The sequence below is a fragment of the Ischnura elegans genome, chromosome 2 (assembly GCF_921293095.1).
Source record: "Ischnura elegans chromosome 2, ioIscEleg1.1, whole genome shotgun sequence".
Taxonomy (NCBI): Eukaryota; Metazoa; Arthropoda; class Insecta; order Odonata; family Coenagrionidae; genus Ischnura; species Ischnura elegans.
The window spans coordinates 71,937,874-71,957,769 of record NC_060247.1 but is presented as its reverse complement, the minus strand read 5'-3'; the positions used below and the strand labels follow the sequence as shown (position 1 = coordinate 71,957,769).

The following is a 19,896-nucleotide window of genomic DNA, read 5'->3' as shown; positions in this document are numbered from 1 at the left end:
ATTCCCAGGGGTAGTCAAAGTCCATTTCATTGAATACAGTTAATGCATAATTATCTAGAAGCATAATTATACGTCAAATTTAAATCTTTCGCCTGACTTCCATCCTGTAATTTAATCATCCATCCATCATATATTCACCTCCATGCCCATTCATTCTATTCCCAACTGAATCCTTGGTCAGCCATAATCTGTTAAGTTCCAGTATGATCATGACTTACAATAAGGATATATACACCTCTAAATTGGTTGTTTGAATCTTTATATTACTTTCGTATTATTACAACTACTTTCATGGAAAATACACTAACTTTTGATCAATTATGATGCACTATCAAAAAACATACAAAATATGGAGTGAAAGAGAAGTGTGTCTATATATCACCCAGATATTTTTATAGCAAAAATAATTATTTCACGATGATATTGAATGCACTCCTAAGTATGCTTCCATGCCACTTGGGGGACCATCCAAGGAGAAAAATTAAATTAAAGTAACTTACAGTATTTATGCTAATTATTCGCATCATTTACGGGAATGAAAAATGATGCGACAAGGAATTTAATTAATTAATAATTATTAATTAATTAAATTCCTTGTCGCATCATTTGTGTTCTCAGAATGTTAACATTCTGAGAACACATATTAGGCAGTAATGTGCAGAGTGCTAAAATTTATTAATACACAGACTTAAATAAATAGTATAAAAATGTCGACCTATCATTAGAGCAATGAGTTCATACTTAACCTAAATACTTCTAGAAAATTTGATTATTTCCTTTTAGTTACCATAATATTGGAGCATGACTTCCAAGGGAACTGAAGGTTGGTACCTTGGTTTAATGCATGTGACAAAGGAAATACTATATTTTACCTATCCATCATAATTTTAGCATTATCTAAGCAGCATATGTATACATACATAGAAAACTCTAAAATACTAAACCAAATGAATTCCTCTAATTAAAACAAAAACAGGTCGTACAAATTATATTTTGCATAAACCTAATTCATATAATTTAAGTAAAAAAAAATAATTCATAAACTATTTCATTAACCCTTACAGTATTTCTCCGAATAATCCCCCCCCCCCTTAATTTTGAGGCTTCAGTTTCAGGAAAAGTTTAAAAAAATGCGTTTGAATATAGTCCCCCCTTTACTTTTTCCTTGGGCATTTTTGGAAAAAAGGGGGGACTATATTCAGACATATACCGTACCTATATACTACTCTACAAGCCATTCTGCAAGCAAATGGCAGGGGGTGTTACGATTCTACTCATGAAAATCAATGGCATACTAGCTGTTTATAGGGTAAGAGAAAATTATGTCTGTGACTATTATTATGGTATTAGGTATACATTTAATCTTAGTGCTCCAAATTGTAAATAAAAAATTAGCAGAGGGATGTAATCCTTTCATACTATTAGTTATTATCTAAAACTAATTCAGAATGCTCACAGAAGAGAGCAGTGGCGGATACAGAAAAAACTCAAGGGGGGGGGGCGCAACATATCTTAAGTTGTCTTTACTTTTATCGTAATAAAAGATGATCAAGTCACAGGCATAGTATATGAAAATTTTATTTAAAGTGATTATAAACATGTAAAAGACAATGCCATCTTATGATATAAGAAAGTTACAATTGTGGTTTTGCAATTTTCGGCAATACAAGCGGACCCCCAAGGGGGGGGCGCGCGCCCCCTGCGCCCCCCATCTGTATCCGCCACTGGAAGAGAGTGATATATTGACAGACTGTATCCAACCGAAGGCCGACAACTATCAAAGCTTTTCCTGAGATTTATTTAATCTACATGGGATTTTAACATTCACGAAAATGTTTATCTAATTTCATACACGAGCAAATACTAAACGTGTGAATTATTTTCCCAATAGAATATGTTAAATAACCCAAATAAATTCAATTAAACCCTAATGCTTAAATCTGACAACTTTCACTCAAAATTGCATCAATGATCATATTTTGATACATTCCAAGGTTCCCATAGTATCTATTTATAAAAAATTAGTTTTCAATTACTTAAGTGTGATATACCACATATCCTATCAGGCATGCAATTATCCCTCATTTGGAGATACTTGCTAATATTTCAATTCTCTTCAACCCATTTAATTATTCCTGGAATACTTTTTGTGAATTACGAACTAAACATGAGTCCGTAAATAACACTTAACAAATGAAATATTTTAAACCTCCAAGAAGTCTGAATCGTTGTATACATTCAAAACATAAATAGGAAGAACAGGAAGTTCCTCAGACACTGCCGAACTATATTTATCCTGTATACTCAATATGTGGTAGCAAATATTCTTCAGAAAATGGTAGGTAACTCAAATAATTGTTAGCAAAAAATCAAGAAATCTTCAACAATGATAACAGTAGGGGCATATACCCATACCTTACCTTGACCAAAAAGAACATCACACACAAGTATTTCAATGCTTTAATAATGTTTTCGTCCTTTACGAGACCATAGTTCCAGTCTGCTTTGGAAAAAAGATTTTCCTCTGCCAACATTGGGAGATAGCACATCTTCAAGCTACTACCTCCTATGACTTTTAACAATTATTTTACTGTTTTACAGATTTCATTTTCTTGCCAAGGCTGGTTTTGACCTGAAATGTCAACTTCAGGTTAAAATAAGCCATTAAAGCTGACAAGAAACAGTGCAATGTTGAGCCAATGTTTACATGCAACCGTAGAGAATCACAATCATGAATATATCAGCTCCTAAACATTATTTCTAATGCTTCACTAAGATTTCACAGTTCTACAGGATACATAACATCCAAACGTCATTTGGGAAATGATTAAGCCAAGCTCTCTGGTCCAGAAGATAAAATAGGAATGAAGGCATTAAATGAGATGCAACGATGAGAAAGTATATCTTCAGGGACTGTAACACCGTTGTGATGAACAAAATAATCTTAGAGAAGACAAATGGATGATGTAAGATCATGAAATCTTCGTGATAAGTAGAAGTTCACAAACTGAACCAACACATGGCTGCATTTAAAAGATTGGTTTCAATCATGTCAGTCATGATAATCCACGTGCAAATCTTTGCTGAAGATCTTCTGTATGATAACAGAAGGTTTTATGTGATATCAAGCAATGATCACACTGAGCAGCAGGGAAGTAGACAATGCAAGAGACAAGAAGAGCGGAATATCAAAATCCTAAAATTCATGTTAAAAATTATTCAGGGCCAATTTTAATTAGGACTTCAGTAAAAAGGAAAAGAAATATGGCCAGCTTCTCCCATATTCAACATATATATCTCAACAGTCAAGTTCTTGGATAGTATTGAGAGCCATGTATGATGACCTGTTGTGTTCATGCCCCTCTGGTGAAGACTTCCAACATATAGTTTTCCAACCAAGAATGCCAGAAATTAAATAAGGGGAATAAATGAATGTCCACTCCTGTTGCACAGTAATCAATCCACACAATCCAAGGGTCTAAAATAAACTATAGTCAACACAATACAAAATGTATTTTTTTTTCAAATTCTTTGTTTAGCGACAAAGCAAATTTCAACAACTCATTCATTCCATGCCACCACATGACATCAAAATATACATGAAACATACACAGAGAAACAAAAGCTTTGGTAATTAAAATGTTTTCCATCTGAATCAGTTAATTGACAGTATGACAATCAAGGTGGCCACCATAAAATTATGCCATTCACAGGGCAATAAAAATGCAACATATTTTCAAAAAGTCAACAAATCACGGAAACACAAGTCACAACTCTAAGTATGAATCATTACGAATTTTCACAGGGATTTGATTGCAATGGAAATTAATCAAAATTAACAGCAGCAACCAATTGTAAACCCTTCACTGGAGAGCTATTCACAAATGCAGACACAGGATCATAATTAAAAGAAATAGTTTGGAATAGATGATATGAGAAAAAACTGTCCGCCGATGAATTAAGATACAACAGCAATGCAATGAAAAATACTAAGACAAGTTCCTACTTTACACTTTATAAAATACATTGGATATCAACATATTATATGAATATGTTTTGAAAAATCGTATTATCACTTTCTTGAAAACAGTAACATTCAGTTGTGTCAATCTCCGATTCTGAGGTCATATTTATCACACATGACTCATAGATTTCACAAAACTGCTTTCAGCCAACATGAGCCACAAGTCTAATGATAGCTTAGGGGTGCTATCGCTCTGTCCGCGGAACATTAGGCAAAGGGGTTTTACCATCAGGTCCCAATGCTTTTACACCACTTGCCCCATAGGTCGGCATGGGCAATGCCCTACCCTGTGAGAAAGATTCAGTAGAGAAGACATAAAAGACACACATAATTAAAAGTTACAATGGAGTCCAAATCAATTCTTAAAATATAATTTAAATCTCACATTAGTGTGAATATTCCTCTTACCAACACCATTAGCATTCATTTATGTATTAATTTCTGTACGTATTCTAATGAGATACATACAGGGACTTCAAAGAAAAGACTCCGAATTTTTAAAAAACTGAGAAGCACATACCAATTATTCCAATTCATAAACACCAATACCACAGTGAGCTGAAAAGCATTAACCTTCACCACTATTCTGTGTACATTTACCTTGAACAACAATAGATAAAATAATCAGGAAGTTCTTTCAAATTACTGCTCTTACAATGACTCCAATCTTAGTAAGAATTACAACAAAAACTATTTTTAATCATCCAAATGACTATCGTACACTATAACTACTGCATTTATAATGAAGGTTGTTTTGTATTGAAGATAGACTGGTAACAAAAACTATGTTAAGCATTAAGTATGGATTGCATCATTCTCACTGACAATGACATACTACTACCATTACCTCATAAAGACACAAATTTAGTATGCAAACCCTATCTCATAATATTCAGCTGCAACAATGGTGTATCAACTGAACAATCCCCACTAACATGTTGCATGAGAATTTTAATATTTTATAATCCCAGCTTTTTTTTCTGTTTGTTCATATGGTATGGTATTAGGAAGAGGTGATTAACACATTCAGTTCGGAGCACATCAATTGACGTAGTCCCATCCAAGCCGAGATACGGAGTACGTCAATTGATGTGCTCTGCCAGTCAGGCCGGGAGCCCTTTCTCCGCCTCCGTACGTTACTAATATCCACTTCCGAGTCTTCCGATTGTGTGTATAGCCTCCAGCAAGCTTCCCTGTTTCAAACTGTGCGCACCGTTTGTAAAAAGCAGTACTTAAATGGAAGTTATGGCACGGAAACCTCCCTCTATTTTTCTTTCTTATTTTAACGGCCGATTTTGATGACTTAAATGAAAATTGAGCCCGCATTGAATGTGCTAACAGCTTAGGTGATACAATCAAAGGGTGAGGAAGGGGGGGAGGGAGAAAACAGACGTCAGCATTAGCCCATCAAAGGTGCCAATGGTACCACGCCTTAACGTCTTATTCGACAGATGAAGTGCTTCAGGTGCCCTCCACAAAGCACTTGATCTGTGTCCAAAACCTTTCTTCCACTGCTAGGATTTGAACCCCAACCCACAGGATAGGAAACCAACATTCTAGCAACCACACCAATGTGATTCATGGTTTGTAGGCACCAAATGCAAATGATGTGATATGACCTTTGTTATGATATGGTAATTACCAAGATTTGAACATTCTTTAGCATCTAAACCAATTGATGAACCCTACTCTTAGCAATTATGACTCACCTGATATGAATTTGGATGGTGGTTTTTTGGCTGAGAAGCAGGTACTCCTGAGAACCCATAAGAGTTACTTCCACCAATATTTTCAGGTGCAGTGGAAGCAGCAACCATTCCTTGAAGGAACTCTTCCAATAAGGCAGCTAGGTTACGTCTTTTAAACCGCAAGGACTCTTGTATAACCTCCCGTAAAAGTGATACTCTCACTTCCAATGCTCCCTGAATGGTCTTTAGATGCCCAAACAGCAACGTGAAATCTTAACATGGAGATAAATTTATTTTCAATATTTGTCAACAGTTTTTCCTGGTTTGATTGAGGGGTTCAAATTAATTTCATTTCACAAGACTTCATTAATACACACAAAAATAAAGTAAAAAGACAAATGAACCTATAAACTTCATTACGATATACACAATCTAATTACTTCAAACTTAAGCATTGGTTCCAAGTAATCATAAGTGAAAAGCATGAAATATAGGTAAGATAAAGATACAAAAAATACTGATATGATAAAAGCTAACTAACTGGGAAAAATACAATTATTGATCAAATTTGATGGTAGCCGACGGGTAAATTCTAATTTTCTAGTTCAATACTTCAAGAAATGATAAGGAAAATTTGGAAATGAGTAAACATAAAAAAGAAGGTGCATCAAGAAGGGTGGAAACAAATCTGGTATCTTGAAGACATAAAATTTTTTAACCGCTAGAGAAATATGTTTCAAGTTTCCAAATCCTAGTTTTCCTAAGTTTCTGAGATATTTGAAAAATAACACTCACATCACAAACTTTCAACATGGAAACAGTAAAAATATAATTATAAATGGAAAATTATATCTTGACATGCTAAATCCTAAAGTAACAAAATAATTTAGGATACAATGGGGAACTTGCATGAATTTTTTTTATTTCACAGGCGGACAGAAAATTATTTTCTGAATACAGCAAAGAAAACCGCATGTATTTCTGAGTTTTCCTTCGCGAGATATTTAATGATAAATATAACGAATTTTAAAGCGCGGGAAAAACTCCCTCACCCCCCAAGCCACTGCCGACGAAGCCTCGATGACGTCAAAGGTGCCTAAACATCACGCGAAGCGATTGTTGTGATTGTTTGTAATAGTTGCCAGCAGTTGTGAGAGCTTCGTTTGTTAGACGTGTTGATTATTTTATATTTAAAGATAAATATCCGACGATAGAGGCTTGGAAGCCCTCATATTTTGCATTATTTATAATATTAATATCTGAGTAAGGGCATAAAATATAAAACTGAGGCAGTTAAACCAAAAAAATTTTTAATACCTAAATAACATCGTTGTAGGAGTCTGAGCCACGACCATTGGAAGGGGGATACGTTAATTGTAAGTTGATGTTATCGACGGCATATCATTCATTTAAGTATGTAATTAGAACGATTTTGATGTTTACTAATGTCCGCTTAGCTTTTATATACAATAACTTCATCCGTTTATTCGTATGTACCGGAGAATTCGTCGTTTAGGACTGTCTGTGCTCGTATTATGGGGTGGATTTCAGTCAATGCAACTTTTGCTCGCTGATTGGAGACATCTAGGAACATTTTTGTGCGAAAATAGTGTTATTTTCAACGTGACATCTCCCGCTAAGCTACTGCTAATAATCACAGTGCCGGTGGTTGTAATGCACAAAGTTTGACAAGGTTGAAAAATATCGGCCAAGAGTTATCAGTGTTCCATCGTGATTAAATTGTAAAAAGTGCTATTACGCTATCGATAAATGTCTAACAGTAGTGTAAAAATTGTCAGTGGCGTGCTAATCTCCGTTGTTCACCGCAGATATGACATTTCACGATCACGCTATCAAGATCAAAACTGTATGTGAAGTTTGTTATTCTATCATTTCAACGAATAGTAGTGAGAAAAGTGACCTGTGTCACATGCGTGGGCTAATTTAAATCAGTGAATAAATAGTTGTATTCATCATAACGAGTTCTGTTATTGTAAGTTGTACGTGACGAATGTAAGAATGTGACAGTGACATCCAGTTTTTGATAAGAGTATTTGCCTATTTCCCACTATATTTTTATGATATATGGTAGTATATTGTTTATGGATTTACCTATATTATTGAAATAGGTTGTAGCTTGTGTGTGTGTTAGCAGCGGAACCGATTCGCGATCTCACGTGTGGATTGTGTGCAGACTGTTTTGCTGTGAATTCGTACCGTAGGACGGATAGGACTACCTTCTCCGCTAATTTGGCGTTGCCAAATTCAACAGCACAGCTTACTCTAATGTCAACAGCACAGCTTACGATCGTTATCCTCCAGTATCGTAAGTTTCTTAATTACATCTCGATTTGCCGCCGACGTATAGCAATAATTTGTCTTAAAAATTCCATGAGGGTCGTGGCATCAATTTTTGGTGTCCTAAAAAAAGGCTGGTGTCACCCCATAACACACGCCTTTTAGGCGGCTTGCGGGGTATTATGTAGATGTAGATGTATTTCAGGTGTACTTTTCGAACGAGTGACAACGCGTTATCATCCATTTTTCTGATAACTAAAATATACGAAGTGAAACGCTTGTACTTCATCATCCCGATGCCGCATTATTAATATCCCAAGAAATAATCTAGGCACAATAGCAATAGGAAAACTTGTCCAAGAATAACAGAACAAAATAAAGTGACGATGAGCGGCTAAATACTCCCTCAAAACAAATTTTACACCATGCGCTCAGCGTATTGCCCAACTCCCTACGGTTGTTTAGGCACCTATGACGTCACGTCTGGCCTCGGCAACGCTCGGGTGTCTTCGCGCAGTGGTCGGCTCAGAGAATTTTTTCTCGATTTTAAATGCAATTTTTTTATTTCTTTTGATGTTGAATGGAGAAACTGAAGGTATTTTTGCGAGCTAATGTATCCATTTGACTTATTCAAAATAGTTTTTAATGCAATCTACGACCCATGCAAGTTCCTCATTGTGTCACTAACAAAAATGTTAAAAAAACATCACTAAACTTCACTATAATTGTATTATTTATTGAATAATGCTTCCCCACTATAAAAATATTTTAACCTTATTTATCAGGGTATATTATCAAATGAGCAAAGCACATACCAACACAGACACCTGTGGTATTTATATAAATACTTAGTTTTAATTTTAAGTTAAGTTTAAAAAAGTAAAGTAAAATGTATTCCGAAAGTGACTGAACTGTTTCCCAAAATTGCAGCAATTTTTAAGCAGATATTTTTTTTACACATATATGAAATGCATCAGTGAGGACAAAGAACATTATAAAGCCAAAAAATATAATTTTATGACCCGAAATGATGCAAAAAAAAGGGTACAAAATATAATCCTCCAATTCCCTTGATTCTTGATGACCGATTAAAGATAAATTGTGGATTTTACTCATTAGATTTCATTCAAAGAAATATATCCAGGATGAAAATTATAATGCCTGAGTTCAGCATTCATGCAAAATGTCTGTTGCTGAGAAGTAAACCATAATGGTCTAAAGTTATTGAATTATGAATATATCACCTGTATCACTAACAAAAATATTTGAGCTAGAGCCATGTAAATAATCCAGTCACTCGATGATCCGCCTAAATTGATAATTTGTATTTCATGTTACAAGATCAGCTCATAAGAAATTTCAGAGAAAAGGTATGTGCCCATGAAAATTAAGAGCTCCATATCCCACACTGAGTCTTAATTGGACCTAAACAAAGACACAAAATTTTACAAAGATTTCAATAGTTGGAATACTTACTTTTACCCGGCCTCCGAACCTCCTTATATGCTTGCCTCCTTACTTGCAAGTTGTGGCGACGAATTTCTGCTGGGTCCAAGGCACATTGTTCACCCTCGCCCTCACTCATATGGTTCAACACAGGGGGCAATTGATTGAGTCTGGAATTCGCACCGAGGTCGGGGATTTGACTGTCTGCACAAATTTGCAGCACTGGTGGGGGGGAGAGGCATCGAGTCACATGGTTCGTGGGGTTCACAGGAGCATGGGAGGGGATGAGTTTGGTGGCATCCTCGGCCGCAGCCTCTTGCTCCGATGCAGCCGCAGCATGGTTGGCAAGAAACATGAGTCCCGAGGGAGGGGGAATGGGGGCGTTTGCCTGGGGATGGTGATGGTGGCTCGTCACTGAGTCCGTATTGTTATTGAGGATCTCTGGCGGTGATGGGGAACGTGGTCCACTTTGAAACTGATCATCTGCACAACGTGACACAGAAAGAAAAAGATAAACACATCAATGATGGAAATGAAAGGATAGGAAAAAAATATAAAATATCTCAGGAAAAAAAGTAATGCAGATATTATAAGGAGTGAGGAACTGAACTCTAGAAAAGACATTGAGGCAGAAGAGTTGACATCTCAACTCAAACTCAATACAGTGTCAGCAGCATTTTGCCTTTAATTCTTCAGAAGAATGATAGACAGCACCCAGTTTGCGTTACTTTTTTATTAGCACCCCAGGGCAATCAAGTTAATTTTTTTAAGCGCTTAATTTATTCTTTTGCTAATTTATCCAATAAACCAGCCTAAGGTTTGGATAACTTGATACTTTACCCAAAAAAAGTCGGAATGATTGTTTGGGCTTGTTGTCGTTTCAACATGAGAAGCTTTACGTTTGGAAAAACAGAATGAACATGTCGATAATGGAAATGTGGTTGGTCAAAAATACTATTATGAACAATTGACAATCACAATACAATTGTGACAAAGAGCAAACTTATTGATCAACAACTGCTAGGTCCTCCTCAGAGAAACTATGACTACTATGGCCACACCAATGATGAAGACAAGCAAACCAGCTAAGAGGCAAGAATTGATGCACAATGCAAGCTCAGAATCACAAAATATGTACTAGAAATTCTGTAGAATCCTCTAACTTGTGAAAAATCAAGATGTGATTCTGGCTTATTAGATCGTGCTGTAAAAAGTTACCACTTTTAGTGACTTCCTAAAACCCATCCTTCCATGGAACACAAACCATAACCGTTTCTCAACCCTTGTTTTCCATACCTAAAGTATTAATAGCTAATATACGTAAGTATTAAGGTGGTAAAAGAGAGCCGGATATACCAGGAATTGTATCCAGGGGAGAAGTTAAAGCACCAATCATTATTCTTATTATCAGAGAAACATCAGTTTCAACAGGACTCCCATTCAGGGCAAACATGTATGTTTGGGGGGATATTAACTGCCAACTTCAGGGCACCTTTTATTAATAGCTTTCATTTATAGCAGAGCCTTTTTAACCGCTGCAGGTACCCCAGGCAACTGAGAGAGTACTAAGTGCCCTTAGTTCCTACGTTTCTACTTTTGGGCTAAGCAGGACTCTTCCTACTTTCTACAATGGTCTTGAATCTCAGGGCAAGAGCAGACAATGGCATGGGAGAATACAGCTACTTTCCAGATTTGCAACATATGCGTACGAGGGAAATCTCTAGGAATGATGGGGTAGAGCATGAATGAACACCAGCAAGGTGTTGCCAAATCAATGGCAGTTTGCACAGCCTACACCCAACTTTCAGTATCTCAAGTAAAAGACAAAATGGAACTGGTTGCAAGCAGGCTTTAATATAAAAATCCAGAGCCACACTGAACACCAGAGAGAAAGAAATTCTCCACTAAACTTCCGTTGGTCATCCCAATGCCACCTGGTGAGCTTAAATATCCTTCCTTCAATTTTTATTCCATAATTCGGTTCCTCCGAGCCATCTATTGACTATGACACTGAAACAGTAAGTGAGCAATAAGAAAAGCAACTGAGAAAAATTTCCACTGCCATACTTACCAATGCTACCATTAACGAGGACAATTCTGCTAATAGGATCAGGTGCAGGAGGTGGAAAGAGTCCTTCCACAGGACAAAAAGGTGCAGCTGCACCAGGCATTGGTGTTGGTGACTCCACTTGATTTTCCACAACAGGTACGGGCAGTGGTTGAGAGGGTAGAGTGGGTGATGTTGGTGAGAGCAGTGGAGGAACACTAGGAGTGGGCGGCCGTAGTCGAGGCCTACGCACAACCACGTGCTTTGGAATGGGACCAGGTTTCCGTTTGTTAGGACGAGATGAACCAGAAGGTGAATCAGCTGACCGCTTCACTCCACGGCCACTGCTTACACCACCACCCCCAACAAGATCAATGTCAGCTTCATCCACCATCATTCTCTATAAATAAAAAAACAATATACATAGATTGAATCTTCCAATTATTAACACAAAATTAAAGTTAAGAATAAATATCTTATTGCAAATTTCCTGGATTAACACATTCATCGCGGAGCTCGTCAATTGACGTGGTCCCGTCCAAGCCGAGATAGGAAGAACATCAATTGACGTGCTCTGCCAGTCGGGCCAGTATCCCTTTCTCTGCCTCTGTACGTGACTGATATCCCCTTCTGAGTCTTCCAATTGTGTGCATGGCCTTCAGCAAGCTTCCCTCTTTTGACCCACGTTGAAAATAGCAGTATTTGAACGGAAGTTATGGTGCGAAAACCTCTCTCAATTTTTCTTTCTTATTTAATCGGCCGACTCTGACGACTTTCATGAAAATCGGGCCCGCATTGAATGTGTTAATATCAAAGTTACAAAAAGAATGTTTTCTGAATTAATAATAAGGTTACAAAATAGAATAAGACTTTTCAAACCCAGCATCAGAAATGCATACGTCATTCTCAAAATGGAAATGCATATGTCTAGTAAAAATCTCACAGACTAAATAATGCTGTAAAGAAATAGGTAATCCCAGTAAGTGAATTGGCAGCCTTTTTGCCCACATTGATAATAGAGTGCAGACAGAAAAAAAGTTGAAATTTGAATTTACCATATTTTCATGCATGCAATTTCAATGACTTAGTGCCTTCACCAGTCCGGATATCTCTATGATTGTCATTAAATTAAAAAATTCAAAGTGAACTACTTATACATACCGTCAGGGAATCAAAATAACTTGAAAGATAGCTAACAACACATTTGACAACTCAGTGAAAACTGAAGAAAATTTAAAGGGAAAAAAGTAATAATAATAGTAGTATTCACTATTAATTGAGTTCATAAAGAAAAACTTGTAAATATATTTGACTGAATACTGGAATTAACATCTAACATACACATCACTAAGCGCATGGCTAAAAAATTCAAGCCTTAAAACTGTAAAGAAAGCATCATAACTTTACCTTGTCTATTTTAAATGGATTGCCAAACATATGCTGTCTCACTGGAGTCGACTCAATCTCACGGAGTTGTGGTGGCATCCTCTTCAGGTACTCCTGATAATTACCCATTTGCCCCACAGGCATGCTGTGCATTTGATCTGTGGGAATGAACGTTTGAAAAATAAGATAACAGGAAAAGGTTATTTTTTAGTAGGAATAACAGATCTGTTTCTAAGACCGAAAAACACTTCAAATATTAAAATCTTGCATATCTGAACAAGATAAAATAACCCTCATAACAAGTTATTTTTACGCCCAATATAAATATGCTGAATAATCAAAATTATTTGTTCCAAATATCTCTAATGGAAATGGGAAAAAAAACAAAATCAAGTCTGTTAAATGGCAACAGTTCCATTTTCACAGACAACAGAGAAGGACCCTATCTTTAGACATGTGAATCTCTTGATACCGCAGCTCAGGAATGAAACTTACCTTCATCAACTAGGCGAGTGTGCAAAAGAGATGTTTGAAGAAAATTGGCACGCATTCGCGCAACCTGATCCAACAGCAATCGGCGGGGAATGTCAAAGGGATTGCGATAACTCTGACCTCGCCTCCATCCAGTGCTACCAACACCCCCACGTACACCAATAACAAAACCATTGAAGTCATTCAGTTGATCCCTGAGATTTGAAAATTTATCTGAAAGTAAAAGAAGTGCAAATTTCAATCACAGAGTCACATATCATACAGAAATTTCTAATAAAATTATTCCTTAAAAGATCCTTCTCAACTCGAGTGCACCTGAAGATATACGTAAGAATAAAGCTTCAGGCAAAGGAAAACTAGCCAATGTTATGCATGGTCATAAATGGCAGGCATCTTAATGAATGTTAACATAAATAAAGGAGGAAGTAAAATTAATAAGAGGGCCTATTGTATTCTGATTACATGCTCAAAAGATGGTGATGATGAAGAGAATGTTAAGCAAAATTGAGAGTAAAATTAACCAAAAGAAAGCTAATTATTCTGGCCAAAATGATTTCCTTGAAGAATATTCATGATGATGCGGAACATTGAAGTTAAGAAGGATATTAAGGTTACAACAACATTTATACCACATGTAATATGCATGTGATGAGATAACAATAAAAATAGCAGAATGAATAAATCCAAAGATTCTACCTAAAAACTTCTACCTGATGTTTTAAAAATATGAATAATTGTATGATGAATATAAATGATGACTGGATTCCCTCACCTAACAAAAGTGGATGTGATATCAATTCCTTCTTCAGAGGTGACCTTGAAACAAGTCTGATGCCTTCAGGTCCTCCTGGTACTCCTGCTGCAGCACCAGAAGCACCCGTTGGAACAAATGCACCTCTATTTTTAGCCACTTCACTGCAAAGTTTGTCAAATTCGTGCCTTGCTTGGTTTTTCAACCTCTTCAGGTAGTTCAAAACACTATAGCTAAGGCTGTTATCAGTACCATCTGGCACAAGATTTGACGCAAGTGCTTGAGAGCCCATTCGAACCAGTGCACGACGTAAAGGCTAAAATAAAAAAAAAGAATGTTTTTAAAAAACTTAAAACTCAGTGACTTAATACTACAAAAAATAACAAATCAATATTCAGACAATGAGAGCTAAAATACATACCCCAGCATAGTACGAAGGCATTGTTTTCAGATAATTATTAAATTGTGTTCGCCATTCATTTGTTGGCTTTGAGCGGTGGACTTTAAAAAGTTCATCCAACAGGGGAAGCAGTACTGGATAATTGTACGGCATTACAAAGAGATTGACACAGGTGAGATTGGTGCTTGCTTTAAGATACCCAAAAGGGTGACCAACTTCCGAATTTTTTGCACTGTTAGCCACAAAAACCTGAAATAAATATTGTTTCGTTGTTAACGTCATTGCATCTGTCACAAATCTAAAGCATTGCATTTTTTTTAAAGAATAGGCAAGTTCGATTAAAAGTTGATTACTTGATAAAAGCACACCTTTTAATAATATAAACTGTGATTTCCATGTGAAGGTAAAGCATGCACTACTAAAGACAGAATATGACCTAAGTGGGATCACCTAAAAAGGACCATAAAATGATTCCTACCTGCCAACAAACAGTAGGCTGTTTTCTCAGTAAAATGTATTGAGTAAGAGGACTTGGCTCCAGCTCATACTTATCAAATGGCAAAGTCTCAATCACCATTGGTTCTTGGCTGGTGCAAGTAAACTTGACGTTTGGATGAGCTGAACGAGGAGGCTAAACAGAGAATATGAAAATTAGATAAGGAAATTAAGATTTAAAAAATTGACTCATGCCTAAAATCAAATTCTTACCAAGGATGACGCACTAAGTTCTGGCCAAAATGATTCGGGAATAGGCCAGAATCCAACAGCAAAACCCTTCTGTGCTGAGCGTTGGACATAAATCAACTTCCGACATGAATGCCAAGAATTTCCAAGGGAGGATGTAACTGACAGTTGAGTGCTAAGTATAGATTTAGGATTATTCCCATTCTGGTTACTACCACCAATATTGTTAGCATTCACAGAAGCAGACAATGCTGAATTCAAAGCAGAATTGCAGCTCATTTTCCCACCATCAGCATTGTTATTATCTGAAACCGGAATCACATCCCAATCTCGGTCGCTGCTGTGCTCGCCTTCACCATCATCAAAGAAATCTTTTGATCCTAAAGGAATTGAGATTCATGCTATAGTGCAATAAGTGAGAAATAAACAACTTTCACAGAAAGATTACTCAAATATTAATCATACAAAAAAGAGTCTAAATTGCACAATACCTTCACTTCCTATAGGTGGAGGATCAGGTCCAATTTTTTCAAAGTTTATAACAACACCACTTTGAACCTTCTGAACAAGACTGTCAATGCACTGCATCATCATCCGATGAGATGTTATGCAATACGATCTCCCTGATCAAAAATAAAAATTATTCATGCCGTAACTCATATCTAGGTACAGGGGTACAGGTAAGATCACACACTTCATTAGAAAAAAAATAGGTAATCACTTGTTCACCAACGTATTCTAGGAATACTATATGTGGTGGAACATATACACAGTATATGTTCAACCACAATTTTCAATATGCATCTTTCTAATTTTAATTTTATCTCAAGGGATTTTCTATTATTTTCAATATGGTTCCAACTAAATCATTCCCTCTAAACTACCCCAACCACTCCTTATTTAACCTTGTCTTAATTTTAAGAACAGAAGAATAAGTTTTGAATCAAAAGTATTATTATCCAAAAGGGTTTTATCACAATTGAATAGCTCAAAAAAGTCCATTTCTTATTACAATTTTGACACACACATCCTGCACAGAAGCAACAAAGAAGAAATGTAAGAGAGAAATACTTACCACCAGTCACCTCACACATGGCATCTATAGGAGAATTATCACTTGGAACTAGACCAGTATCACGTTCCACAGCAGGGGTTCCCGAGAGCCGAAGCACCAGTGAAAAGAGACGTTGGTCCCAACGAAATGGCTCTCGTGTTAACTCTGATCCCGGAATGGGAGAATGCATGGGTAAGTTGAACTGTTGATCCATGTAAGATTGAATAAAGATTTGCATGTTAGCATTAGGATATAAAAAATCAAAACTGAATTATGATCTTAATTATTGAAACTAAGAGAAACTAAACTAAAAAATTAAGAAACATTATCATCACAGATAAAAGAAAGATGGTAAAAGACTGCTTGAGTTTGGTCTAGATTTAGATAATTTTCCATTAAGAAATGCTCCTCCTCATGATCAATCATATTTTCTGAATAATAGACAACCATTTATAATTTTTCTGGTCAAAATATTACAAATAATATTATCAAACCAGAGTGTAAATTGGAAAAAATAAAAACTATATTAATTTCACCGCTCAAACAAGCAAACCAACAGGCTCAAGGCTCATCATAACAATGTTGCATGCAGGAGTAACATTTCAGAGCAACACTACAAGAAACAAACTGACCAACCCAAATAAATACACTTAAAACCCTATCCTAGCATTAAGAATAACACGTTTCACAGCTGACAAGAGGATTAGGTGAGACACAGCTGAGATCATTTCCACCATTAAGGCAAGCATTAGGGAAATAGCAGCAAAATTGAGAACCAGGAAAAATATCACATACGCAGTTTTTAACTCCCAATTAAATTGCGTTAATGGAACTCTGAAGAAATCCCATCACAAGTGCCTTCACATCACATTCTCCAGGACACTTGTCTGAAATACCTATAAATTTTTCAGAAATTTTGACAAAATATCATTAACCTTGAGGATATTTATACCAACTGTGTCTTCTCAGCACTGGGTACGAACAATTTTATGAAGCTCTATGAAGGAAAATTAAAACTCGGAAAACTTAAAAACTAGACAATGTGTCAGGAAATTTTTAGACTCGATTGCTAATCTCTAAGAAGTTAACCCACCAACAGCACACCAAAGTCTTGGCAAGTGACACTTTGTTTGAGGAAGGAACTACTATCCAGTTTTTGAAGACTTCAAGACAAGCCTCCGACCACAAATTACTTAAATGAATAGCACAACCCAGAGAGCTCTGTAAATATTTTTAAAATACTGGAGGATCGCTCAAAAAGAAAACCCAACAGTCATAAGGAAGGACAAAGTAACAGTCTAATGAAGTTCACTCCAGAAGATACCCTAATCACATTTCACTAAAATATGTACTGGTAAATACCCTACAGTGATGAATATTTTTCAAGTGATTTGGAAGTCATCCTTCAAGGTGCAATGCACATTCTCTAAGGTGTAAATATTAAATTGCAATTAAAATATCATCCATGGAGGTGTTTATGTGCATTTTAAAGGGTACATTCAGATGAGGAAAGAATTTTTGAAATAGCACCACGATTTACCAGGGATGAAGTATGCTATGAATGCTGAAAGCTCTCACTACTGTCAACAAATAAAGAAATGATCAAAACTAAACAGTGTCGCACCGACGATGTTCAGATCATCCCCCCAAATGTAGATTCCCCGTTTTTATTTTTAGTTAATGGTAGATAATTCAAAAAATACCGAGTATGCTCAATATTACGCAGCACTCGGCACCCTTCACCATGTTGGTATGCTTATATGTTTACACAATTTCTTAAGTGATTAGTTATAGAGATTTCACACACATCCTTGGGTTAGCTAGTCTACAGTTGTGCCAAGAAGTTATACATGCAAACAACGCGTACACAATTTATAAGTGAAAGACACAAAAATAATCTATAATGATCTTACATCTTCTTGAACTCCAACACTATTCGAGAGTTTACCCCCGTCTGTAATGACAACAATGACAGACGGTTCAAGGTAAAAGGGGCATCGACCCTGGCCATAAGTGTCAATGCCAGTTTGCATTCGATTAATATTTAGTACATCAAAAGTGTGTTTCAATGCTGCCCCCATCATGGTCATTCCAGTAGACTGGAGGTTTTTCAGCTCATTCATAAATGTCGCCAAGTTTTCTTTCCAGCCAGCCTGTGAAAATTCAATTATTTTCCAATAATGAAAATTTAAGGGAGAAAAACACAGAAAATAGAAAAAAATAATTTAAATAAAAACAAGATTCACACTTGCTAAAGAATTTATAACGTTATTTTCTTCTGAATATTTTCGAAGAGTGACAAGTTGTCGCAGTAGGCTGGACTCGTGACAAACGAGCAGACGACATGACAATAAATGCGCATGACAAGAGACAACTGTCATTGCGGTATCATTCATGGATCCCAAACAAATTACCCACACATTTTCACGACAAATATTTTCAAATTTTCCGATACGAAAATTAATCGATGTTATCATTATAACCATAAAATTTTGTATCATATCATTTTTATCTGCGTTTACCTTGATATTTGCGGGAGGCTCTTCGAAAGTCAACAGCATATATCTATCCCCGCGGCTTTCTAGCGACCTCTGCCGCACCTAAAATGTGAAATTTTCAATTATTAATCATGAGCAAGACCTAAATAAACGACGAAAACTAGCTGCAATTCTCGGATCTGTCCCGGCAGCTCATACTTACCTTCACGAACGTCTCAACAGCGCCCTTCGCAACATCTAGCAGCGTTGGGCGTCCACCCAAATAAGCTCTTTGATTCATAGACGCGGAAGTGTCTATGAGGAAAACTATAATGGTCATAGTGAATACCCCAGTGATATCCTCCAATTTATAATAAAATATAAGCCTCCGGAGAGCTAAACCTACACTAAATCCGACGATTTCATAATCCCACGCTCGCGGGACACCCTACATAAGGCTGCCTCGGACAGCAGCTAAACGCCACGACGTCTGAACCACGTGACCCACTTCGCCATGATTGGTTCTACTCCTAAGAACTGTCAACAGATTAATAAGAAATACACTATCCACGGCTCTAAAAATCACTGATAAAATCACGTTCGGTCTGCGTTAACAAAATATAAACAAATTACTTTGATTTTCGGCCACGGTACTGACCCTATCACATGATATTGCTATATTCTAAGCGATTCAGGCTGCAATTCCTATGACCTTACTACAGCTAACCACCACCATAAACGCTATAAATATGTCATGAGGACCTATTTTTTTAGTATCACTTTTCCTTATCTTTACACGGTTAAGGGATAAAGCAATGCGTGGCGATATACGTTCAGCAATCTCTACAAAAACAGACCTCACAGCGACTTCTACAACAAAGACCAAAAATATCCCATGACCACCCATTACTTCACCGATACTCTGACGTCACCGTGGCGGCAAACATGAAGTCACATTATGAAAAAGAACTTCATTACCCTTCAGTCTGCGCAATATGAACGCGCTAGAATCAATTTTTTTACTGTTACACCGAAATAAGGAAAAGAAAAAAACTATAAATAAGGAGTCATCACAGGTATCATGGGCAAAAGTTTATTGGAGATAATATACAGAAAAATTGAACTCTAAAATTGTTTTTTTTTTTTTAC

At 36.5% G+C, this 19,896-nt stretch overlaps 1 protein-coding gene across 1 annotated transcript; it reads right to left on the bottom strand.

Annotated features, from left to right (window-relative positions):
- Positions 1–3,496: 3,496 nt before the first annotated feature.
- Positions 3,497–19,640, bottom strand: LOC124153941 (integrator complex subunit 6). The gene is made up of 15 exons (XM_046527361.1): positions 18,971–19,640; positions 18,793–18,870; positions 18,184–18,423; positions 16,292–16,472; positions 15,708–15,839; positions 15,241–15,596; positions 15,011–15,163; positions 14,554–14,781; positions 14,154–14,448; positions 13,385–13,594; positions 12,911–13,047; positions 11,528–11,903; positions 9,487–9,939; positions 5,734–5,984; positions 3,497–4,311 (listed from the first exon to the last, which is right to left on the bottom strand). The coding sequence occupies exons 1-15, from the start codon at positions 19,085–19,087 to the stop codon at positions 4,210–4,212; spliced, it is 3,309 nt and encodes a 1,102-aa protein (XP_046383317.1). The 5' UTR covers positions 19,088–19,640; the 3' UTR covers positions 3,497–4,209.
- Between the last annotated feature and the right edge of the window lie 256 nt (positions 19,641–19,896).

Excerpts from the sequence above, each read along its gene's own strand:
- LOC124153941 (XM_046527361.1), bottom strand. The coding sequence starts at position 19,087 with ATGACCATTATAGTTTTCCTCATAGACACTTCCGCGTCTATGAATCAA. Across the intron at positions 11,904-12,910 it reads ATCCATTTAAAATAGACAAG|AGAATGATGGTGGATGAAGC; the intron begins GTAAAGTTATGA and ends TTTTATTTATAG. Across the intron at positions 5,985-9,486 it reads GGTTCGGAGGCCGGGTAAAA|ATTTCACGTTGCTGTTTGGG; the intron begins GTAAGTATTCCA and ends CTCCATGTTAAG.